Source organism: Vulpes vulpes, chromosome 10 (genome assembly GCF_048418805.1).
Source record: "Vulpes vulpes isolate BD-2025 chromosome 10, VulVul3, whole genome shotgun sequence".
NCBI lineage: Eukaryota > Metazoa > Chordata > Mammalia > Carnivora > Canidae > Vulpes > Vulpes vulpes.
This window is the reverse complement of record NC_132789.1, coordinates 35,449,738-35,475,424: the sequence shown is the minus strand read 5'-3', so window position 1 is coordinate 35,475,424 and position 25,687 is coordinate 35,449,738. Positions and strand designations below refer to the sequence as shown.

Here is a 25,687-nt window from a genome sequence, read left to right as displayed (position 1 = left end):
CTCTGACAATCTTCATCTTCTCGTAAGTGAGTGTCGTCTATTTTCAGAAATTGCAATGATTATGTATCTGCACTTTTTGGGTATCTTTTCACTTTGTACTATTTCTCTTTTTCAAGGCCTTTTCTCCTTCTCTTATCCTTTTAGAATTAAGAGATATTTTTAAAAAGTCTTTAAGTGGAAAATTATAGTATCCAAATATGGCAGCAACAAGAACTCTTATCATGTGTACTCTATACAGAGTGACTTTATGGGACCTGTTAAGACACGGAGAGGATTCCTCCAGCCCTTGAATCTTGGCTGGCCCTGCGACCATAGTGATCAATAATAGCACTGTAGAAGGGTTAGCATAGCTTTTTGTTTTTTAATGGACTTTCTTTTTTAGAGCAGGCTTAGGTTCCCCAGCAAAATTAAGCAGAAATTGCAGAGATTTTCCATGGGCCCTGTACTTGGCCTCCCCCAAAACAATATCTGGGCCCGGAGGGGTATGTATGCTAAAATCAATGAATGTACATTGATATATCATTACCACCCAAAGTCCATAGAATTTTGATTGCAGTGACTTAATGGAACCCATCTAAACCAGATGTCTCTCCAATAACATTATTTAATGAGAGGGCCTTCATCATCTGAGACTTTTGAAGATAATAAAAATAGTTGGGAATGTTCATCTTCTCTGAAAGAGAGATGCTAGAAAGAGTTTTCCAGGATGCTGGCCACCAAGCTTCCCTGTGACTTCAGAGGGGTTACCCTTGCTACAGCTCATTGTCTGTCATTAATTTGGGTAACTCCTCTTTGTACAGGGCACAACCTGCACACTAGACGTGGTGGCCCAGGTTTGAGAGAATGGAACTCCAGGCAGGTTTGCTACTGTTTCAGAAGATGGAAGAAGCTCGATTTTGCATTTGGCTTTTCTTGTCTGCTTCAGAGTAGGAAGTGCAGAGTGTCTGAATTAAAAGAGGCCCTAGAAAATGCTCCTGTTCTATAGGAGGAAAGAATAATTAGGATGTTCTATATTAATTTGCTGTGCATTGATTCACAAAGCCTAGATGAAATGTAGCCTTAGGAAACAGAGACCCAGAAATTTTCACTACCTTTGCTACAGACTAGGATAAAAATCTCAAATCCCTGGACCTTCCTTGGTACCTCGATAGCATCATGCTGACCCAAGGAGAGCCCTGCTTTAGCTGTGCCGTAATCATTATTTAGAAGTGTTTATTAAGAGGGGCATATTTATTTTTTTATGTCTGTATTCTAACATCTTTCGAACCCACCTCAACCTCTCTTTCTCTCTTTTGAACTCTGCTTTGAAGAATGCTTCTTTTGACCAGATAAAATAAATTGTGAGTGCATCTTTCTTAAACTAAAATGACCACTCTTCTGGGATCCCTGGGTGGCTCAAGCGGTTTAGCACCTGCCTGCCTTTGGCCCAGGGTGCGATCCTGGAGTCCCGGGATTGAGTCATGTGTCGGGCTCCCTGCATGGAGCCTACTTCTCCCTCTGCCTCTGTCTCTGCCTCTCTCTCTCTCTATGTCTATCATGAATAAGTAAATAAAATATTTTAAAAAAATGAAATGACCACTCTTCTGTATATATATATTTTTATAAATATTCATCTATTACCATAGTACTTTGGTTGCTGTGACAAACCTGATATTTTAATAGCACATATTTCCAAGGCCAGAGGAGGAAATATACAGCATCTTCTTACTCTGAAATTCAAAGTAACTTTTTCAAATACTTATTTTTTCAGTTCTGTAGAGAAAAAAAACTCTGTTTGTTTTCTAAGGCCTGAAATAAATGACAATAAATACATGAAATCAGTAAGAATTCAAGTCTGTAGTCTGATTAGCAGGCCAGAGCTCTTTGCATTTGCTTTCTCCACAGATATTGTTCCTCGATGGTAGGGGACACACCTGATTCCTCTTTATGTTCCTTGGGCTCTAACATGACACCCAACAAAGGCTTGGCTACTAATAAATTCATGTTGATTGAGTGAATAGAACAACTGCCATGACTCCTTGCCCTTACCCATTCTCCTGCGGCCACACCCCTTCCCATCTTCGTGTTTTTGCTACAAATGAGTTTTCTCCAGGAACCCTCTTGCCATGTTCCTCCTCATCTTTAAAGACCCAGCTCGGATGTCACATCTGCCATGAAGCATTTCTCAAGGGCAAGATGATGCCATGTTCATGTCTATGTCTCCAGTGGTTGGCACAGAATCAAAGTTACTCAAATGTGTAGCAAATGAGCCAGTGAAAGAAAGGAAGGGACAGAGCCAGTCTCCTACAGCATAGAAGAACTTGAGCTTTGTGGTCATAGACCTGCTTCTTGACTTTCAACAGTGTGACCTTGGTCAGGTTACTGCATCACTCTGAGAGGTCATTTCCTAGCTGTAAAATAAGGACAATGATAACATCTGACTCAAAGCGTTCTTGTTAGAAGGAAATGAGATCCTGTGCATAAAATCCTTCACTTAATCAGTGCTAAGTGATTGTCAGTGTTGATAAAATTGTTCTATGGGTTTCCTTCGATTGCACTGGAGACATCGCAGTCTGGCGGGACTGGTTGACCTCAGTGCAATCGCGTCAGACAGAAGTATTTGGGTCAGGGAGCCATGCAAATGTCTTGGCTGCCACCCCCTTTTACTTCCAAACTAGATGGAGTAAAACTGCAAAACATACTCTCAACTACCTGGAAAACACGAGTTGACTAGAATTTTCCCTGGCACTTGAACTTTAGGAGAAACAGACAAACTATACATGCAAAAAATAAACTAGCGTAAGGATATTTTAATTTTTTTTAAATATAGAAACTCTGCAAGTAACTTCTAGGGGATGACCTTAGAACTACCTTTAGCCTGAACTTCTATCCTTTTACATGGTGGCAAATACATATCTTGGGGACTGAATTTTGCTTATAGACTGGTGATTTGGCCTAACACGGTCTAAAAAAACATTCGAAATGGATGTCAACATGAAAAAAAAAAAAAACCTCTTATGGAAATATTCAAATATATGCCACCTTAGAGTGATTAGTCTAATGAATCTCCATGCAACTCTGATCCAGCTTCAGTGATTAGAGTGCTCTGCTACTGTTTCATCCCTCCTCTTCTTTGGTTTGTTTTGCTAGACTTTTAAAAGCAAATACCAGATGTCAAATCATTTTGCTCATAAATATTTCACTGTGTATCTCTAGCAGGTAAAAACATAAGAAGAGTATAACTGCAATCCGTGATCATAAGCAACAAAATTAAAAATAATTTCTTACTATGATCTAAAAACCCAGGCGATATTCAGTTTTCCCTGTTTGTACCCATAAGGTCGTTTTACAGTTATTTTATTTGAATTGGAATCCGAACAGTCCACAAACCACATTTGTTGGCTATGTGCTTCTAAGGCTTTTAATTGGTAACATTTCCGTCCTTTTGATCCATGCTATTTACTTCTCCCCCCCTTTTTTTTAATTTAGATTTTTTTTTTATTTGAGTTGACACACAACAGTACACATAGTTGGCACACGGTGTCACAGGTGTACAATGAAGTGATGCAACATTTCTGTGTGTTGTGCTGTGTTCACCAGCGTGGCTACTGGCTGTCATCACACAACACTATCACAATATCATTGGCTCGCTTCCCATGACTGATTCATTTCATAACTGGAATCCTGTATCTTTCCCTCCCCTTTGCCCATTTTGTTCATCCCCCCCCCCCATGTCATTTACTTCTTTGGGAGTTTTTAAATTGATAAATATTTCACAAAAAACATAGATTTATGGAATATCTGGCCGCACCGGCTTACACTCTCATAAGCAGTGTAGTAGAGGCTGTGCACGTGCCTCCGAGTGTCCAGAATCCATGCCAGTCCCCATTCCACCAACCAGCCTAACTCACCTATGCGGCCTACCCAGCCCTGACGGGTGTTGTGCTGGCGATCTCTGACCTACATATACACCTGTTGGGCAATGAGAACTGAATCCTAAATGATAACCTTGAAATTTAGATGCATCCCTAGTCATTAAGTAAATGTTCAGCTTCATGTACTCAGTGACTTAGGTAGGAATGTAAGCTGAAAGGTTTATTTATTTATTTTTTTAAATTAATTTTTATTGGTGTTCAATTTACCAACATACAGAAAAACACCCAGTGCTCATCCCGTCAAGTGTCTGCCTCAGTGCCCGTCACCCATTCCCCTCCAACACCCGCCCTCCTCCCCTTCCACCACCCCTAGTTCGTTTCCCAGAGTTAGGAGTCTTTATGTTCTGTCTCCCTTCCTGATATTTCCCAACATTTCTTTTCCCTTCCTTTATATTCCCTTTCACTATTATTTATATTCCCCAAATGAATGAGAACATACACTGTTTGTCCTTCTCCGATTGACTTATTTCACTCAGCATAATACCCTCCAGTTCCATCCACGTTGAAGCAAATGGTGGGTATTTGTCGTTTCTAATCGCTGAGTAATATTCCATTGTATACATAAACCACATCTTCTTTATCCATTCATCTTTCGATGGACACCAAGGCTCCTTCCACAGTTTGGCTATTGTGGCCATTGCTGATAGAAACATCGGGGTGCAGGTGTCCCGACGTTTCATTGCATCTGAATCTTTGGGGTAAATCCCCAACAGTGCAATTGCTGGGTCGTAGGGCAGGTCTATTTTTAACTCTTTGAGGAACCTCCACAGTTTTCCAGAGTGGCTGCACCAGTTCCCATTCCCACCAACAGTGTAAGAGGGTTCCCTTTTCTCCGCATCCTCTCCAACATTTGTTGTTTCCTGCCTTGTTAATTTTCCCCATTCTCACTGGTGTGAGGTGGTATCTCATTGTGGTTTTGATTTGTATTTCCCTGATGGCAAGTGATGCAGAGCATTTTCTCATGTGCATGTTGGCCATGTCCATGTCTTCCTCTGTGAGATTTCTCTTCATGTCTTTTGCCCATTTCATGATTGGATTGTTTGTTTCTTTGGTGTTGAGTTTAATAAGTTCTTTATAGATTTTGGAAACTAGCCCTTTATCTGATATGTCATTTGCAAATATCTTCTCCCATTCTGTAGGTTGTCTTTTAGTTTTGTTGACTGTATCCTTTGCTGTGCAAAAGCTTCTTCTCTTGATGAAGTCCCAATAGTTCATTTTTGCTTTTGTTTCTTTTGCCTTTGTGGATGTATCTTGCAAGAAGTTACTGTGGCCAAGTTCAAAAAGGGTGTTGCCTGTGTTCTCCTCTAGGATTTTGATGGACTCTTGTCTCACATTTAGATCTCTCATCCATTTTGAGTTTGTCTTTGTGTATGGTGCAAGAGAGTGGTCCAGTTTCATTCTTCTGCATGTGGATGTCCAATTTTCCCAACACCATTTATTGAAGAGACTGTCTTTCTTCCAATGGATAGTCTTTCCTCCTTTATCGAATATTAGATGACCATACATTTCAGGGTCCACTTCTGGGTTCTCTATTCTGTTCCATTGATCTATGTGTCTGTTTTTGTGCCAGTACCACACTGTCTTGATGACTACAGCTTTGTAGTACAACCTGAAATCTGGCATTGTGACGCCCCCAGCTATGGTTTTCTTTATTAAAATTCCCCTGGCTATTCGGGGTCTTTTCTGATTCCACACAAATCTTAAAATAATTTGTTCTAACTCTCTGAAGAAAGTCCATGGTATTTTGATAGGGATTGCATTAAACGTGTAAATTGCCCTGGGTAACATTGACATTTTCACAATATTAATTCTGCCAATCCATGAGCATGGAAGATTTTTCCATCTCTTTGTGTCTTCCTCAATTTCTTTCAGAAGTGTTCTATAGTTTTTAGGGTATAGATCTTTTACCTCTTTGGTTAGGTTTATTCCTAGGTATCTTATGCTTTTGGGTGCAATTGTAAATGGGATTGACTCCTTAATTTCTCTTTCTTCAGTCTCATTGTTAGTGTATAGAAATGCCATTGATTTCTGGGCATTGATTTTGTATCCTGCCACGCTACCAAATTGCTGTATGAGTTCTAGCAATCTTGGGGTGGAGGCTTTTGGGTTTTCTATGTAGAGTATCATGTCATCGGCGAAGAGGGAGAGTTTGACTTCTTCCTTGCCAATTTGAATGCCTTTAATGTCTTTTTGTTGTCTGATTGCTGAGGCTAGGACTTCCAGAACTATGTTGAACAGCAGTGGTGAGAGTGGACATCCCTGTCTTGTTCCTGATCTTAGGGGAAAGGCTCCCAGTGCTTCCCCATTGAGAATGATATTTGCTGTGGGCTTTTCGTAAATGGCTTTTAAGATGTTGAGGAAAGTTCCCTCTATCCCTACACTCTGAAGAGTTTTGATCAGGAATGGATGCTGTATTTTGTCAAATGCTTTCTCTGCATCTAATGAGAGTATCATATGGTTCTTGGTTTTTCTCTTGCTGATATGATGAATCACATTGATGGTTTTACGAGTGTTGAACCAGCCTTGTGTCCCAGGGATAAATCCTACTTGGTCATGGTGAATAGTTTTCTTAATGTGTTGTTGGATCCTATTGGCTAGTATCTTGTTGAGAATTTTTGCATCCATGTTCATCAGGGATATTGGTCTGTAATTCTCCTTTTTGGTGGGATCTTTGTCTGGTTTCGGAATTAAGGTGATGCTGGCCTCATAGAACAAATTTGGAAGTACTCCATCTCTTTCTATCTTTCCAAACAGCTTTAGTAGAATAGGTATGATTTCTTCTTTAAACGTTTGATAGAATTCCCCTGGGAAGCCATCTGGCCCTGGACTCTTGTGTCTTGGGAGGTTTTTGATGACTGCTTCAATTTCCTCCCTGGTTATTGGCCTGTTCAGGTTTTCTATTTCTTCCTGCTCCAGTTTTGGTAGTTTGTGGCTTTCCAGGAATGAGTCCATTTCTTCTAGATTTCCTAATTTATTGGCGTACAGCTGTTCATAATATGTTTTTAAAATCGTTTGTATTTCCTTGGTGTTGGTAGTGATCTCTCCTTTCTCATTCATGATTTTATTAATTTGAGTCTTCTCTCTCTTCTTTTTAATAAGGTTGGCTAATGGTTTATCTATCTTATTAATTCTTTCAAAGAACCAACTCCTGGTTCTGTTGATCTGTTCCACAGTTCTTTTGGTCTCGATTTCATTTAGTTCTGCTCAAATTTTAATTAACTGTCTTCTTCTGCTGGGGGTGGGGTCCATTTGTTGCTTTTTCTCTAGTTCCTTTATGTGTAAGGTGAGCTTTTGAATTTGAGTTCTTTCCAGGTTTTGAATGGATGCTTGTATTGCGATGTATTTCCCCCTCAGTACTGCTTTTGCTGCATCCCAAAGATTTTGAACGGTTGTATCTTCATTCTCATTAGTTTCCATGAATCTTTTTAATTCTTCCTTAATTTCCTGGTTGACCTTTTCATCTTTTAGCAGGATGGTCCTTAACCTCCACGTGTTTGTGGTCCTTCCAAACTTCTTGTTGTGATTAAGTTCTAATTTCAAGGCATTATGGTCTGAGAATATACAGGGGACTATCCCGATCTTTTGGTATCGGTTCAGACCCGATTTGTGACCCAGTATGTGATCTATTCTGGAGAAAGTTCCATGTGCACTTGAGAAGAATGTGTATTCAGTTGAGTTTGGATGTAAAGTTCTGTAGATATCTGTGAAATCCATCTGGTCCAGTGTATCATTTAAAGCTCTCGTTTCTTTGGATATGTTGTGCTTAGAAGACCTATCTAGTATAGAAAGAGCTAGATTGAAGTCACCAAGTATAAGTGTATTATTATCAAAGTATTTCTTCAGTTTGGTTATTAATTGGTTTAAATATTTGGCAGCTCCCACATTCGGGGAATATATATTGAGGATTGTTAAGTCCTCTTGTTGGATAGATCCTTTGAGTATGAGATAGTGACCCTTTTCATCTCTCACTATAGTCTTCGGGGTAAATTTTAATTTATCTGATATAAGGATGGCTACCCCTGCTTTCTTTTGAGGACCATTTAAATGGTAAATGCTTCTCCAACCTTTTATTTTCAGGTTGTAGGTGTCCTTCTGTCTAAAATGAGTCTCTTGTAGACAGCAAATAGATGGGTCCTGCTTTTTTATCCAGTCTGAACCCCTGCGCCTTTTGATGGGGTCATTAAGCCCGTTCACGTTCAGAGTTACTATTGAGAGATATGAGTTTAGTGTCATCATATCTATTCAGTCCTTGTTTTTGTGGATTGTTCCACTGAACTTCTTCTTAATGGGGAATTTTAAGAGTTCCCCTTAAAATTTCTTGCAGAGCTGGTTTGGAGGTTACATATTCTTTCAGTTCCTGCCTGTCTTGGAAGCTCTTTATCTCTCCTTCCATTTTGAATGAGAGTCTTGCTGGATAAAGTATTCTTGGTTGCATGTTCTTCTCAATTAGGACCTTGAATATATCCTGCCAGCCCTTTCTGGCCTGCCAGGTCTCTGTGGAGAGGTCTGCTGTTACCCTAATATTCCTCCCCATAAAAGTCAGGGACTTTTTTTCTCTTGCTGCTTTAAGGATCTTCTCCTTATCTTTGGAATTTGCAAGCTTCACTATTAAATGTCGAGGTGTTGAACGGTTTTTGTTGATTTTAGGGGGGGGGTCTCTCTATTTCCTGGATCTGAATGCCTGTTTCCCTTCCCAGATTCGGAAAGTTTTCAGCTAGGATTTGTTCAAATACATATTCTGGCCCTCTGGCCCTTTCGGCGCCCTCGGGAACCCCAATTAAACGTAGGTTTTTCTTCCTCAGGCTGTCATTTATTTCCCTTAATCTATCCTCATGGTCTTTTTTTTTTTTTTTTTTATGATAGTCACAGAGAGAGAGAGAGAGGCAGAGACACAGGCGGAGGGAGAAGCAGGCTCCATGCACCGGGAGCCCGATGTGGGATTCGATCCCAGGTCTCCAGGATCGCGCCCTGGGCCAAAGGCAGGCGCCAAACCGCTGTGCCACCCAGGGATCCCCTCCTCATGGTCTTTTAATTGCTTGTCTCTTTTTTCCTCCGTTTCCCTCTTTGCCATCAACTTGTCTTCTATGTCACTCACTCGTTCTTCCACCTCGTTAAGCCTCGTCGTTAGGACCTCTAGCTTGGATTGCATCTCATTTAATTGATTTTTAATTTCTGTCTGATTGGATCTAAATTTTGCAGTCATGAAGTCTCTTGAGTCCTTTATGGTTTTTTCTAGAGCCACCAGTAGCTGTATAATAGTGCTTCTGAATTGGCTTTCTGACATTGAATTTTAATCCAGATTTTGTAACTCTGTGGGAGAGAGGGCTGTTTCTGATTCTTTTTTTTGAGGTGAGGTTTTCCTTCTAGTCATTTTGCTCAGTGCAGAGTGGCCAAAAACAAGTTGTATTGGGAAAAGGAGAAAAAGAGAGAGAAGGAAAGAAAAGAGAAAAAGAAAAAGAGAAAGAAGAAAAAAAAGGGGGAAAAGAGAAAGAAAAAGAAAGGAGAAAAAAAAAAGGGGGTGGGGTGGGGGAAGCAATCCGAAATCAAGAAGAAAGAAAGAAAAAAAAGCACAAAACAAAACAAAAACAAAAAAAAAAAAAACACAGGGGAGTATCTTCCGATTCTCTGTACTTTAAGTCCCTTGACTTCCCCTGGAACTGGTCCGTCTCGCTGGTCTTCTGGGGGAGGGGCCTGCTGTGCTGATTCTCAGGTGTTAGCACTTGGGGGAGCTGCTCTGCCCCTGCCTGGTGCAGGGCTCAGTGGGGGTTGTTCACCCCGTGATTCCCCGGGAGGAAGCCACAGTGGCGGGGGCAGCTCTGGGACCCTGGAGTCAGCTCCTGCAGTAGCTCCGGGGCTCTCCGTCTGCAGGGCCTGGGGGCTCCCGGGCGGGGCCGCTGATCTGCTCAGCTGGGGCAGGAGCGTCCTCGCTGTCCTGGGCCCTCCCGGCCTCTGCCTGTCCCGGGGGAGGCCGGATCCTGGGCTGTGTACCGGCGCCCTGTGCTCCGGGGCCTGCGCTGTTGCATTCGCTCCCGCCCCGCAGCCCCCTCCGCGGAGCCGCCGCCCGAGCCCCTCCGAGCTGTTCCCGGAGCCGCGCCGCCCCCTCCGCGGAGCTTCTTCCTCCGCCCGAGCCGCCGCTGAGCTGTTCCCGGAGCCCCGCAGCCCCCTCCGCGGAGCCGCAGCCCGAGCCCCTCCGAGCTGCTCCGGGTCCCGCCGAGCGCTGCAGCCCTTAGGGAGCTCGGCGCACTCTCCCCGGGGCGCAGGTGCCTGTTAGTGTCCCCGGGAGCCCGAGGGCATCCCCGCCCTCCTGGGTCCTTCTCTAACTCCCTGCGGGCCCCTTTCCGCGGGGAAGGTTGGTGCAGCTCCTGCTCCTCCGGGACGGGGCTCTCCTGTCCTGGGGACACTCGCCCCGGCCTCAGCCCGGCTCCTCGGGGCCCCTCCCCCTTGGAGGCCTTTTGTTCCTTTATTTCTTTTTCCCCGTCTTCCTACCTTGATAGAAGCGCGAACTCTTCTCACTGTAGCGTTCCAGATGGTCTCTCTTTAAATCTCAGGCCGAATTCGTAGATTTTCAGGATGATTTGAAGGTTATCTAGGTAATTTGGTGGGGACAGGTGACTTGGGGACCCTGCTCTGCCGCCATCTGGCCCCTCCCCCCAAGCCGAAAGGTTTAAAAGGTTTTTAGCCAGGAATCAATCCACAAAAGATTTATTTATTTATTTATTTATTTATTTATTTATTTATTTATTTATTATTTTATTTATTTATTCATGAGAGGCACAGAAAGAGAGAGAGAGGCAGAGACACAGGCAGAGGGAGAAGCCGGCTCCATGCAGGGAGCCCGACGTGGGGCTCGATCCCGGGTCTCCAGGATCAGGCCCTGGGCTGAAGGCGGCGCTAAACCCCTGAACCGCCCGGGGTGCCCTATTGATTTATTTTTTTACAAATCCTGAATTGGCCTGAAACTTTATGAATTAGCATCTCTCTTTCCTTGAGCACGTATTCTAGTGAATTTGCTTGATGGCCCACTGTTGTGTGAGTATCTTTCTCGCCTGTATGGAGGTTTGATCCTACAAAGGCCACAGGACAAGGTGTCGCGAGACCCTGAACTTGAGTCTTCATCCTTGATGACAAACGGGCTTCCGTTTTGCTTCTCTGAGACACTCTGCAGATTGGAGGGAATAACTGTCTGGCTCTCAGGGTGTTGTGAAGTTCAAGTAAGGTAACAGATGAGACGTTCCTTTGTAGACTGTGTAGCTCTACACTAAACAGGGTATTACTATGCACGAGGCTGCATCAATCATGCATAACAGCCTCGTTCACACCTCTGTGCACTCACTCTGTTGTGTCTTTTCCCTGGGACACCCATAAGAATTAATTGCTAGTCATCTGTGGGCCCCAAACACTTTATGCCTATTTCCTTATAACATTTGCCACATTATATTAAAGCTGTTTGTTTGCGTCTTTGTCTTCTGCAAGGTTCTGAGCATCAGCTGCAGTTTATTCAGTGCTCAGCACACAGCAGATTCTCGAGAAGTATCTACTGAATTAGATAGGATCGATTTTAATGTTATTATGTGTGTCTGTCTTTAGAAAAACCAAGCCTGTGCTTGTGTGGATGCTTTAGCTAGATTGTCTCATCTGGTCACCGACCAGTGTTCACTCTTATTATAAGCTTATGATGATTGATGATGACGATGAAACATTTATAAAAATAGAGTTTTGTATTTTTAATTTTAGTCAGTGATTAGACTTTTTGAGTATGTTAATTAGTCATTTAAGCTCATCAACAATGAAAGAAACTAAATGTGGAAAGCCTATCACTAAAAAGAAATTTTTTTCCTGCTGGAGAAAAAGTAAGCTCCCTGTCACTGTTTTTGGCCCCATTATCTGGTTCTCTTCATTAACTGAGGGCTTCTTGTCCCTTTGCAGCTGGTTTGCCGTTCACCCAGTCAGCATGAACAACAGCAATCACCTCGTCAATAGTGACAACATGGGCTATGCAGCTTACCTTTTTGAGCAAGAGAAAAACAAAGAATATCTACCTGGAGAGGTGAGAATTTGTGTCATTGAAAGCATCATCTTTTAGAATCTATCTATCTATCTATCTATCTATCTATCTATCTATCTATCTATTTATTTAAGAGAGAGAGAAAGAGAGCGTGCATGAGCATGAGTGAGGAGAGGTACAGAGGGAGAAGCAGATGTGAGGCTCGCTCCCAGGACGCTGGGATCATGACCTGAGCCAAAGGCAGATGCCTAACCAACTGAATTACCTAGGGACCCTTAGAAGTATCTTCTTAATTCACTGAGTATCATCATTCATGCAATGTTCATAAGAGCTGATTTGAATCTTCAGCGTAAAGTGTCATCATGTATGTCACATATTAATAGGCTTGGATAAAAAGAATTCTCCATCCTCCCTGATAGGGAAAGAAAAATTGAGAATGACTAACTGTGTCAAGTACTACTTCTATTGATAGCTTCATAAATTTACAATTAGTTGGATAAGGAGGGACAAGTTCAAGAGTTCTGCAATATGTAATAGCTTTTTTTTATAATAAATTTACTTTTTATTGGTGTTCAATTTACCAACATACAGAATAACACCCAGTGCTCATCCCGTCAAGTGCCCTCCCTCAGTGCCCGTCACCCATTCACCCCCACCCCCCACCCTCCTCCCCTTCTACCACCCCTAGTTCGTTTCCCAGAGTTCGGAGTCTTTATGTTCTGTCTCCCTTTCTGATATTTCCCACACATTTCTTCTCCCTTCCCTTATATTCCCTTTCACTATTATTTATATTCCCCAAATGAATGAGACCATATAATGTTTGTCCTTCTCCGATTGACTTACTTCACTCAGCATAATACCCTCCAGGTCCATCCACGTTGAAGCAAATGGTGGGTATTTGTCATTTCTAATGGCTGAGGAATATTCCATTGTATACATAAACCACATCTTCTCTATCCATCATCTTTCTGTGGACACCGAGGCTCCTTCCACAGTTTGGCTATTGTGGACATTGCTGCTAGAAACATCGGGGTGCAGGTGTCCTGGTGTTTCATTGCATCTGAATCTTTGGGGTAAATCCCTATGACTCAGCAATGTAATAGCTTTGATCAGCTTGGAAATATGATAAACTGTGTTGATGTTTACTTTCGTTGTCAGAGCTATGAAAGTATGAAGCACCTTGCAAATTGTGTTAAGAAACTGAATGAGGACAAGATGATGAGTTTTGTTTAATGGTCCAGATGTCCCTGTTAACGGCGAACTTCCTTTCAAGGCATTTGTTTTACTCTCCTTCACTAAGGCCAAAGTCAGAGACAATCTTAATCCACTAGATCTGTTTTTTTTTTTTTTTTGACTTTGAAACACGGTGAGAGATGGAATTAGAGCCGAAGGGTTGGAACTTAGTCCCCGTACTTGAGAAAGCTCCTCGGTTTTGTATAAATTAGCGACTGCAGATAGTTAAGTGATGAGGGAGGACCCTGCTCTGTTTGACCCTAGTGTCCAAGGCCTTACTGCAGAAGAATATAAGAGGATAAGAGCCCCAGGCCCTGGACTAGAAAAATGTCTAAAGGTAAATAATGATGCAAAAGTCAATAGCCCCATGAACATTTGGTCTGATCTCTTAGCTCTTGTTGACAAACAAGCCAGCATTTTAGGGAAAAGATAGGACGTTCCCATTTAATGATCACTGGGTGCTAAGCGCTTGGAGAGAAGTTATCCTTTTAGTATGAAAAGAGACACATGATCTCCAATACCTGCTTCTCCTTCTCCCTAAGAAAACTGAAGACATTGAAGGTAGAATAGTAGATCAAGTGGGTTGAGGTTGAAGTCTTGCACCACCCAGAAAGATTACGTGTTGTTACGTCAGGTGGAAGGGATAAGAGAAAAGCTACATGGAGGCAGACCTGGATAGTGGATGTTATATTTAGGTTCACTTCTGCCACAGGAAAATCTGGATTCACTATATTTTTTTTAAGCCAGTAGGATATTTATTTTTCAAGGAAAATCTCTGAGCTCCAGATACAATCCCACAGAACAGGTTGATGAGTCAGCATTTTATAGTTTGTTGTTGTTGCTGTATGCTGTGTTTCTTGTCAAAATGTTTCTGTTTGTGGCACAGGCTTGAAACTCTCCTACTCAGAATGGTTTTATTGATCATTGGAATATCACAAGTAATAATGTGTATGTGGACTGCAATGTGAATTTTTTTTCCAGAAATTTTCTCAGAATGTTAGATCTCCTCCTTTTATTATCTGCAAATGATTTTGAATAGTTCACCAGAGTGGAGTGAATGTTTGCACTTTTAATGGAAGTCATTATGGGAAATAGGAAAGAATAAAAGACACTTGGATGTTTCTTTTGGCAGGGACCATATGTGGCAGCCTTTGCTTCATCAAACCTGGGAGACGTATCCCCCAATATTCTTGGCCCACATTGCGTCAACACAGGAGAGTCTTGTGATAATGCCAATAGCTCTTGTCCCATTGGTGGGGTAGGTAAATGAAATCTTTGTTCTTGCATCTCAGGTGTATTTTATGTTTAAATATTCACCATTAACTTATAATTATGTTTTTCTTGTGTGTACACAGGCCTACTGACTGCTAGCTTTTGCTCTTCTCAGAAGCATCCCTTAAATTTCAGTTGGGTAAAATTCTAGTTTCCCATTGGATTGACCACTGAGTTTTTCAAAGGGTGAGAAAATTAGTTAATGTCAGAGATGAAATACCCTTCCCCATACTTGGACAGTCTGAAACATTTTGCCTTGGCATTTCTGATGTCACAAGTTAGTACCAGAAACTGCCTGCCTGAGATGTTTTTCAGTGATTGTAAAGCCTATGGGATTTTTTTTTTTTTGGCTATGGGATTTTTTAAAAATACAATGTCAACATTTTTTTCTTCTTTTCTTTAAAATCACAAACAAAAAGAAATCTTGCTATAAGAACTCACAGGATATGGAAAAAGTGAGTCCCTTCCCAGGAATTACTACTGTCACACCTCTTCTTACCTACCTGTCTAAGCATTCATGAACAAAATTTTGTAACTTATTTATTGGTTGGTTTTTTGTTTTTTTTTTTTTTGGTCTGGGATTCAAGTTTTCCAGTTTCCATTTTTAGTTCTTAAAAATCTTTGTATGAATGTATATAGGTCTGTGTGGTAGGTTTTAAAGACAACAAGAACGGCTGTGCCATCATTTATTTAACTGCTTCCCTGCCATATGCATTTAGGTCTTTCCCAGCTTTGACATGAGCAGCAGATGCTAGTTTCTGGACTCTTATTCTTTGTGTTTATAGAACATACTGCTTTCATTTAAACATCATTTCTAGGGTATTTCTTCTATGCCAGTCAACTCCACCCAATGAGTAGTATGACTTTAACATTTATACTTTTCTATTTTTATATTACCATTTTCACTAGAAAGCCTTTCTTCATTACCCTTCATTGGCAAAATTTTCATACATTATTAATTAATGTACATTAGACTTAAAGATTACTTGTTAAATTCCAAAATTTGGCAATGAAATGCTTAAATAAGTTATGATACCTATTTGCAATAGAATATTATGCATCGACTCAGTGTGCTGTATTGGAATACTTAATGTGGGAAAACACTTGTAGTACACAACGTTGATTAAGAAAATTGGGATTTAATATTGCATATTCATTATGACTACAGTTTTAAAAATAAATGTGTCACAGTAAAAAGACAAAGAGAAACACACTGAATTATTAACCCTGTTCTCTGTTTGGCATTACTATAGGGGGTTATATTCTGTTTATTTTATTTATTGTTTTTTTCTACTTATACACTTTTGTATTTTTTCCACAATGAGCATACTTGTAATCATAAAAAATTATAACAAAATCACACCCTCTCCCACAACAGAATTCTGTTTCACTCTACTTTGCTCCATCTGTTAGATTGGCTTCCCTCATGTTTGCAAGATGGCAGTCAGTACTGAAGAAGCTATATCCTTTTGCCCCCCCTTGTATGGTAGGAGAGAGAAAACCTCTCTTCTAACCACAGAATAAAAGATTTTTTTGGTCCAATTGGGTCAGTTGAGGTACATACCCATTCCTGGGCCAAAACAGTTGCTGGGGAAATGGTAGGTGTTGGTTGACTTAAACTGGGATTTCTGACCAAGGCCTAGGCAATGGCCACAATCACCTCAGACTCACCTGGAACTGGGAATGGAATGGAATCATTGACTGTTACAGAAGAGAAGGCTTCCTGAACAAAAGCGTGATACACTTAAGACGAAAGAGGGAAACAGGCAAATGGTGCCATGTCATTTGCTTTAAGGTGGCTTCTTTAAACAGATTTTTTTTTAACTTTAGAAACTAGCTTGGATTAAAAAAAAAGAGATATGTGCTTGTTAAAACCTCAAACACTATTGAAAAGTTCAGAAAACAAAACAGGTAAATAAGCAGCCCCTAACTCCACAACTAACCTGTTAAAAATTGAATGAACATCCTCCCAGACAACTTTTTCTGTGTCCAGACACCTATATGCATGTACAGTTGTACATAAATGAGGTCATACTAGAATGCTGTTCCAGAACCTGCTTTCTTGTTTCCAGTAAATATACCTGAAAACCTCATTTAAACAAATGCCCTCATTTTCAATTTTAAGTACCATAAATTAGTTCACCAATTCCCTACTAATGAGTGCTTTCTTTCCCTCCCTCCTTTCTTCCTTTTGTCATATAAACATGCTCTGGTCACGTATTTTCACGTGTGTATGAGTCTTACCTTAGGACAAATTCTTTTTTTTTTTTAAGATTTATTTGGGAAAGGGCATGGGGGGAATCTCAAGCAGACCCTTTGCTAAACATGGAGCCTGACATGGGGCTCGATCTCACACCCCTGAGGTCATGACCTGAGCTGGAACCAAGAGCCAGACATTTAGTCAACTGAGCCACCCAGGTGCCCCTAGGACAAATTCTTAAAAGTGAATTCGTTGTCAAAGAGGAAGCACAGCTACCATGGGGGGCACACCAGTCCTATCCCCACCCATAGACCATGAGTGACAATTTCCTCAAACCCTCACTGACATCTGGTTCATTAACCTTTCAGTCTTTGCCAACATAACATGCAAAGAGTCTGCTGTTTGTAGTTTAAATTTATATTTAATTATTCATGAGATTGAATATATTTTAATGTTGAATGGGCATTTACACTTCTTTTTTGCAAACTACCTATCTCATCTGTATTCCATTGTGTATCCATTAGGTATTTGTTTTTGTTTTGTTTTTTTTTTTGCTTTATTCCTCCCAGCTCTACTGAGATGTAATTGATGTATAACATTATATAATTTTAAAGTGTATAATGGTGATCATTTTGATACACAGGATGCTTTTTTACTGCAAATAAGAGAAAACCCAGGTCAATATGGGTGGACAAAAGGGAAGTAAGAAGGCAGCCATCCATATTTTCTTGTAATACTTTAAAATTTTCAATGATCTTTAAGTATCTGATCAATTTGAAACTTTTCTGGTATAATAAGGGACAGTATAGAGCCAGATTTATTTACTTATTTTTCCCAGAGGGTCATCTAGTTGTTATAATGTAATTTTAACTGAGTTTCAATTTAAGGCAATCATGAGCCATGGGCAAGAACAGACAGGTAGGAAGATGTGCAGCCGATGGGGAGACTCAGCTTTAGTTCTCAGCACAGATTATTAGCTGCCTGTACAGTGTCCAACACATTGTTCAACCCACCCGAGCCTCAGTATCCTTATATAGAAAAGAGAGATTATCTGACAAAACACTCTAGAATGTGGCTTAAAAAGATGTGTTGGCTTTGACCCCCTTGTAATTTTGCCTTCCTGGAAACAATTGCTTAATTCACCAACAGTGGGTCATGTCTCCCTGTGTTGCAGTCCAGCATGTGCATGGCTATGGGACCCGGACTGGATATGTTCAACAGCACACAGATTATAGGACGGATCATCTATGAGAGAGCGAAGGTCAGCCGCGGGCCCAGCTTCTTTCAACCTCCTTTAACGTTGTTCTTTAAAATCCACTGACAGCGCTCGTTGCACAGCCAGCAGTGGTGGGAGGCAGCCGAAGGCCGCGCTGCATGAGGTGCCTGGAAGATGGTTGCCTGGCGCCTCCGCTAGGAGGGCTGCTTCCGTGAGCACACAGACACCCCTCCCGCTGCCCACCTGCCTCCTCCTAGGAGGTATTTGTGTAAACCAAGGAGCAAGAAAACGTTATTTCAGCCTGAGTGCTGGCTTCAGGCCGTGGGGCAATAGGCGGGGTGTAAGGATCTACCACTGCGTCACACCAGAGGGACCCAAGCTCTTTAGGCCCTGGGCCGACCAGTGGCCTGGCCCCGGTGACGAGGTGAACCCGAGTGGTACAGCCCCCCAGGCCTGCAGTGTGGATGCAACCTAGTTCCTAGTCTAATTCAGTATGTGCCCCAACCGTCCATCTCATATTTTCTTCTTTCTTCTTAAGTCACGTTTGGATGTGGAGCGGATCTGGTCTTCCGTGAGGTTGCTCCGAGTTCTCTACATGTGTCCCTCTGCTGAAATATTATCTTCCATTTTCCCCCATGTTTTGTGTCCACTCCTTTGGGGACAGATTTCTGATGGAAAAGACACAGGATGATGTCAGGCTGCCCTCTCTTCCTTAGTTCAGTCTCTTCGTCTCCCTGGCTTGCTCCTGCCTGTCGCATGTGTGCACACGTGACTGTCCGTATTTTGCTCCAAGGGTTCTGAAGTGCATCAGGAGCAACCAGGGAAGAATGAAAAGACCTTTAAAAACATTAGCCACCAGTCAGCCCAATTGCTGCAATTCCTTTTAATGAGTGTGGTATTATCAGTGGATGGTTCTGGATTAACAGATTCTAGTGAGGGGGTGCACCCATGACGCCATTTGCTGTCAGAAGTTTTGTTACTGTCCTGGGCCCGGGAATTATAGGGATTTGTCCCCCACTCTGGATTCTCTTCTCAGGAAGGCCCAACTTTGCTCTTTACCCAGGAGGCAGCTGGTGTTACTGACAGCTCATTGCAAGAGCCCCCACGTGGCTGTGCAATCGGGGATGGGGGTGACAATCCGTGTCAGGCAGGGCAGGCCTACCACGTGTGGCACAGATCAATACAAGCCCATGTTTCCCATCACACTGACTCATATTTTCCAGGAGATGAGAAAAACATCACTTCACCCTACAGGAACAACAACAAAAAAGAATCTCCAAGGGTGGATGGTGGGTGGGAGAGTGGCAGGTCTTCCAGCCACCCTTTGGTGCCAGCCCTGCCGGAGGAATCACAGCTTCCAAACGAGAGTCCATGAGGTCACGCTCTTGTTCTGGCATGACAGTTGTTTGGCCTACCTTGTCCCAATCTTAAGTTTCCTCGACTGTCTCTCAAGTGGGGCCTGTTGTGTCATAGTCTGTATCATAGAATTTGCTGTTTGGGGGGCAATGGACACAGGTCAGTGGCTCAGGGCCTCCAGGCATCTGGGATGCAACTGGGGTTGGCAGTTGTACCCACTACATGGGTAGTGACCATTTGTGCACAGGCCACAAAACAAAACTCGGCCAATGGGTGCTTTTCCAAAGGAGCAGGTATTGGGCACGCTTGGTGCCGTTCACTTCAGCCCCTGCGCTTCTAACGTGAGCCCTTGTGGGTTTTCCAGGAACTGTATGCCTCTGCCTCCCAGGAGTTAACCGGACCGCTTGCTGCGGCTCACCAGTGGGTGAATATGACAGATGTCACTGTCTGGCTCAACTCCACGCACTCGGTAAGTGTCACCGAGCCGCGTGGATCATGCCACCAGGGCTAAAGCTCCGGGCTGACCTCATTACTTACTTGAGGTTTAGCTTCTGTTTCTTGTTTCGGTTTACTTCTTATTTTTGTGCTGTTTTTAAAATCTTCCCTTTAGGTAAAAACGTGTAAACCAGCCCTGGGTTACAGTTTTGCGGCCGGCACGATTGACGGATTTGGGAGCTTCAATTTTACGCAGGGTGAGATGCAGTCTGATGACATTCGTGGTTGCAGGTTCTGGAAGGTTTAACTGTAGCTTCACGTTTATTATTTTTTACTATTATCTTTAGATCCCAGGGGTGCACAGGCTTTTGAGGTGCAAACATGATAGCCAGATTTCCCAGGGGTACGTTTCTTCTGGAACTTAGCTTCCACTTATTCAAATAGAGTAGGACACAACTTCTCTCTCTCTCTCTCTTTTTTTTTTTTTTTTGGACACAACTTCTCTTTGCATTTAGGTCTATGGATGGATGCTCTTTAACGGGCCTGGGGTTAGGGTAGAGGTGAGAGGAGGACAGAGCGGGATTGTCATTGTACCTTTAACAGTGTGAGTTTGCTGTGCTCTCTGCTAATGAATGCCTCTTTCTCTGGTGCCTTTACCGAAGCCCAGAGGCCTCAGGGCGGAAGGCTTCAGGAACCCCAACATGAGCTCCCAGGTCCTGTTTCTGGGTGCATTTCCACAAATTTATAACTGGTTACTGTAGGTCGTGCATCCTTTTATCCCGATCATCTCTGTAATAACAAGAGATTTCGCGGCTGCAAAATAGAGAAAGTAGAAAAATGGACAAGACTCACTTGTAGGAAACGTTTTGGCTTCTTTCATTCTTGCTTTTTTTTTAAAAAAAATATGTGTATTTGGAAACATTGATTGACAAATTAATGAACGCAGTTGCAATTTGAGACATTTGGCTCATCTTTCCTGGTAATACTTCGTTCAGTGCGGTCTAATTTCCCAGAACAGTAATTTTTAACAGCTTTATTGAGAAATAATTCACATACCATATGATGTACCCATTTAAAATGTATAATTCAGTGGTTTTTAGTGCATTCACAGATGAATGCAACCACCACCACAGTCCGTTCTGGAGCATTTTCATCACCTCGAAAAGAAACCCTGCTCTCTTTAGTTTATTACAATCCCTAGGCCTCATCTCCTCCAGACCTAAGCAACCCCTGATCTTTCTATCTCTATTTTCCTATCCTGGATGTTTTCTATAGATGGAATCATAAAATATGTGGCATTTTATGTTGGCTTCTTTCACTTCACATCATGTTCTCAAGGTTCGTCTGCGTCGTACTATTTATCAGTACTTCATTACTTTCTATGGCTAAACCCTTTGAGCAGGGTGCAAATCCCGTCTTCCCTAAACCGTCACCCCTGACAACCATCATTTTACTCTCATTTCTATGATTTTGGCTTTTATAGGTTCCACATATTAAGTGAGAACCTGCAGTTTGTCTTCCTCCATCTGATAATTTTACTGCTCCTTTCCAATTTCAATGCTTTTTTTTTTTCTTGCCTAATTGCTCTTGCTGTGACTTTTCTTAAATTGGGGGTTGAAGAGTGACTAGTTAGACAAGAAGACTCCACCACCCACCAGCGTTCCTACTGATGGGGAATCTGTTCTCTTCTTATAGAAACTGTTATGTTTTCTGCCAGAGAAATGGGCAGAGGCCTCTCCCTAGAACATGGCTGGGGAGATGTTACTCTCTGGGAAGACCCTCCAATCTCTGTGAACATGCCCAAACAGGCCCAGCCTTCTGTGTTCCTCAGTAGGGAATAGAATCTTACCAATAAGGTGGAAAGGGTCTGAAACAGGGCCCCTCTTTACCCTACAAAAACCTTATACTAAAAGGAGAAGGGGAGGAAGCACCAATGAAGAATTTGAGATGTCTGATTGTAGCTTTTTCAAATACAAAGCATTTTTAACCAGTCCGTTTTAAAATTTTAGATTCTTGACCTTATAAAACTGGAATTTATTAACACCTACTCTTATATTTCTTATTGACGAACAGAAATAAAATTCATGAGCCAAAAATCCAAAGCAAAACTAAAAACAGGGAAAAGCTGATAAAACTTTAGTATATGTGCTTGTACCAAGCACAAGCTGGTAAAACTAAATGTGGATCTCAGCATTAACAGCTGAAAGGAGAATGTTGGTTTTTAGGTTCTAAGTGGAAGGTTAGTCATATACTATCTATGACCTTATCTGATGTACATTTCTTCTATACCCAGTATGCCGAGTTATCATGAAAGGATGTTCAATTTTGTCAATGCTTTTTCTGCATCTATAGAGTTGATCATACGATTTTTATCTTTCACTCTATTAATGGGGTGAGTCATATTTATTTATTTGCATAGTTTGAACCACCCAGGAATAACTCTCACCTTATTGTGGTGTATGATCCTTTTAATCTGCTGCTCAATTCAGTTTGCTGGTATTTTTGTTTGGGATTTTTGCTTCCATATTCATCAGGTTATATCATCCTAAAATTTTCTTTGTTTGTAGGGTCCTTATCTGGCTTTGGTATCAGGGTAACCCTGGCCTTGCAAAATGAGTTGTGGAATCATCCCTCTTATTCAATTTTTGGGGGAAGTTTGAGAAGGATTGACATTAACTCTTCCTTTAATGTTTGGTTGAATTCACCAGTAAAACCATCAGATCATGGGCCTTTCTTTGTGAGGAGACTTTTGATTATTGGTTCAATCTCCTTACTCATCAGTCTCATCAAATTTTCCTTTCCTTTGTGATTTAGTTTGTATGTTTCTTCTAGGTTTTCCAATTTTGTGCTGTAAAATTGCTCATGGTAGTCTCTTACGATTCTTTGCATTTCTGTGCTAGCAGTTGTAATGTCTTGCCTTTCATTTCTCATTTTCTTTGAGTCTTCTCTCTTTTTTCTCTAGTCTAACTAGACTATTGACTATTGTCAATTTAATTTATCCTTTTTTAAAAAAACAGCACTTCATTTTATTAATCTTTTCTATTGTTTTTCTGGTCTCTGTTTTATTTATTTCTGCCTGACTCTTGTTCTTTCCTTCCTTCTGTTAACTTTGGGTTTGTTTTTCTTTTTCTAGTTCCTTGGGGTATAAAGTTAGGTTGTTTATTTGATATTTTTCTTCTTTCTTTTCTTTTTTTAAAAAAGATGTCTTTATTTATTTGAGAGAGAGAAAGCGCGCGAGAGAGAGCAAGAGAGAGAGAGAGAGAACACAAGCATGGGGGGAAGAGGAGAGGAAGAGGGAGCGAAAGAAACTCAAACAGACTCCATGCTGAGCATGGAGCCCAACACAGGGCTCAATCTCATGACCCTGAGATCACAACCTGAGCCAAAACCAAGAATCACACTCTTACCCAATGAGCCACCCAGGTGCCCCTCTGTTTTTCTTAATGTAAGGGTTTATCCTTATAAATTTTTCTCTCAGGACTTCTTTTGCTGCACCCAATAAGTTTAGGTATGTTGTATTTCCAATTTTATTTGTTTGTGATTTCCCTTTTGATTTCTTCTTTGATGCACTAGTTGCTTAGTAGTGTGTTGTTTAGTCTCCACATATTGGTGAATTTTCCAGTGGTCCTCCTGTTATTAATTTCTAGTTTCATCAGAAAAGATAGCCTGTATAATTTCAGTCTTCTACATTTGCTAAGACTTGTTACCTAATATGTGATCTCTCCTGGGGAGTGTTGTGTGCACTTGAGTAGAATATATATTCTGATGCTGTTGGATTAAATGTTCTGTATATGTCTGTTGGGTTCATTTGGTCTAAGGTGCGGTTCAAGTCCAATGCTTCATTATTGATTTTTCTGTCAGGATGATCCGTCTATTGTTGAAAGTGGGGTAAAATGTGTCCTACTATTATTGCATTGTTCATTTGTCCCTTCATATCTGTTCATCTTTGTTTTATGTATTTAGGTGCTCTCATAGTGAGTGCATAAATATTTACAACTGCCATATCATCTTGATGAATTTACCCCTTTGCAAATATATAATGACCTGCTTTTTCTCTTGTTGCACTTTTGGATATATGTATGTTCCCGCTTGTTTTTGGTTTCCATTTGTATGGAATATATATCCATTGGGCCTTTATTCCCCCATTTGATAACTCTATACCTTTCGTATGGAGAATTTAATCCATTTCCATTTAAAGTAATTATTCAAAGGTTAGTACTTACTAATGCCATCTTATTAATTGTTTTCTGGCCATTTTGTAGTTCCTTCATTCCTTTATTCCCCCCTTCCTTTGTGATTTGATGGTTTTCAGTGGTAGTATGTTTTGATTCCTTTATGTTTTGCATATCTACTATAAGTATTTGCTTTTTAGTTACTATGAGGTTTACATAAAACATCCTATTTATAGTTATGTCTATTTTAAGCTGATCGTGTAACTTTGATTGCATACAAAAGCTACCCTTTTATCTCCTCTTCCCATACCTTATGTTTTTGATGTCACAATTTGCATCTTTTTATATTGTATATCTGTTAACAGAGTATTGTAGCCTTAGTTATTTTTAATACTTTTGTATTTTAACCTTCATACTAGAGTATGAAGTGCTTTATATAGTATCATTTAGTATTAAAATATTCTTAATTTGGTTATCTACTTACCTTCCCCAGTGAGTTTTATACTTTCATATCTTTTATGTTAGTATCCTTGTATTTTACTGAAGAACCCCCTTTAGCATTTTGTGTTCCATAATATATGTAGGTTTTCTTCACTCTTTTATTTTTTCATCCTCTGATTGGATAATTTCAAATGACTTATCTTTGAATTGACAGATTATTTCTTCTGCTTGATCAAATCCACTATTGGTGTGCTCTACTGTGTTGTCATTTCATTCACTGTGTTCTTCAGCTCCAGAATTTCTATTTTTTCAATGATTTTTATCTCTCTGTTGAACTTCTCATTTTGTTCATATGTTATTTTCCTGATTTTGTTGTCTGTGTTCTCTTGTAGTTGTTGAGCTTTCTTAAAAAAAAAAAAAAGTATTTCAAGGGGCACCTGGGTGGCTCAGTTGGTTAAGTGTCTGCCTTTGGCTCAGGTCATGATCTTGGGGTCCCAGGATCAAGCCCCACATCAGGCTCTCTGCTCAGCGGGGCATCTGCTTCTCCCTCTTTCTGCCCCTTCCTGCCACTTATGCACTCTCTCTCTCTCAAATACATAAATAAAATCTTTTTAAAAATTATTTTGGATTATTTGTTCATAGATATCCATTTCTTTGGGATCATTTATTGGAAATTATGTGTTCCATTGGTGGTGTCATGTTGCCTTGATTTTTGTTGTTTCTTAGAGCCTTGAATTTTGTCTGTGTATTTGATATAGCAGTCACCTCTTTCAGGCTTTGCAGACTGGTTGTGAGATGGAGGGAGACCTTTACCCAAGGGTGTGTGCAGGGACATTGGATGTGTGAGCTGTGGCAGTTCCAGATCCAGAGCAGGTCAAATGGCACAGTCTCCATGTAGCTCTGTCAGTTTAGGTCAGCACTGGTGAAGACTGTTGGGTCCACAAACACCAAGGCTGTGGGTGTCTGTAGCTGCCATCAATATTCTTGGGATCTCTAGGCTGCTGCTGAAATCCTCATCTCCTTCCCCACTGTGTGTGTGTGGGGGGGGGGCGGGGAATGTCATGCCTGAGGCTCTCTTAGTGCTAGGTTTGGCTTTTGAGTGCCCTCACCATAGTGGTGGCACTGGTGGCTGATGCATGAATGCCCGTGGAACAGTGACAGATCTGAGATCTGGAGCAGAGGTGCTTTTAGAATAAGGGCAGCACCAAGGTCCAGGGCACTGGCTTCCCAGTAGTGATTCTGTGCCTGAGTTCTTGGTAGATGTGGAGCAGCCATGGAGCTGGGGAATGGAGCACATGTGCTGGCAGAGGACATTGGCTCCGGGGTCCAGGATAGCCTGCAGTGGTGGTGGCTCTAGTGCCTGAGACTCAGATACATGCAGAGCAGCTGCAGATCCAGGGTCTGGAGCAGTGGCACACACAGTGCTTCCACAACATTAGGTTC

At 41.4% G+C, this 25,687-nt stretch overlaps 1 protein-coding gene across 3 annotated transcripts in view; it reads left to right on the top strand.

Annotated features, from left to right (window-relative positions):
- Nucleotides 1-25,687, top strand: part of ASAH2 (N-acylsphingosine amidohydrolase 2) — a 97,518-nt gene that overhangs the window by 47,747 nt on the left and 24,084 nt on the right. For all 3 annotated transcript variants that reach the window (XM_072723547.1, XM_072723546.1, XM_026014787.2), the window contains 5 exons: nt 11,841-11,961; nt 14,285-14,410; nt 17,799-17,885; nt 19,561-19,665; nt 19,807-19,888. In XM_072723547.1, the coding sequence (XP_072579648.1) occupies nt 11,841-11,961; nt 14,285-14,410; nt 17,799-17,885; nt 19,561-19,665; nt 19,807-19,888 (521 nt within the window). The remainder of the gene's footprint in view (nt 1-11,840; nt 11,962-14,284; nt 14,411-17,798; nt 17,886-19,560; nt 19,666-19,806; nt 19,889-25,687) is intronic.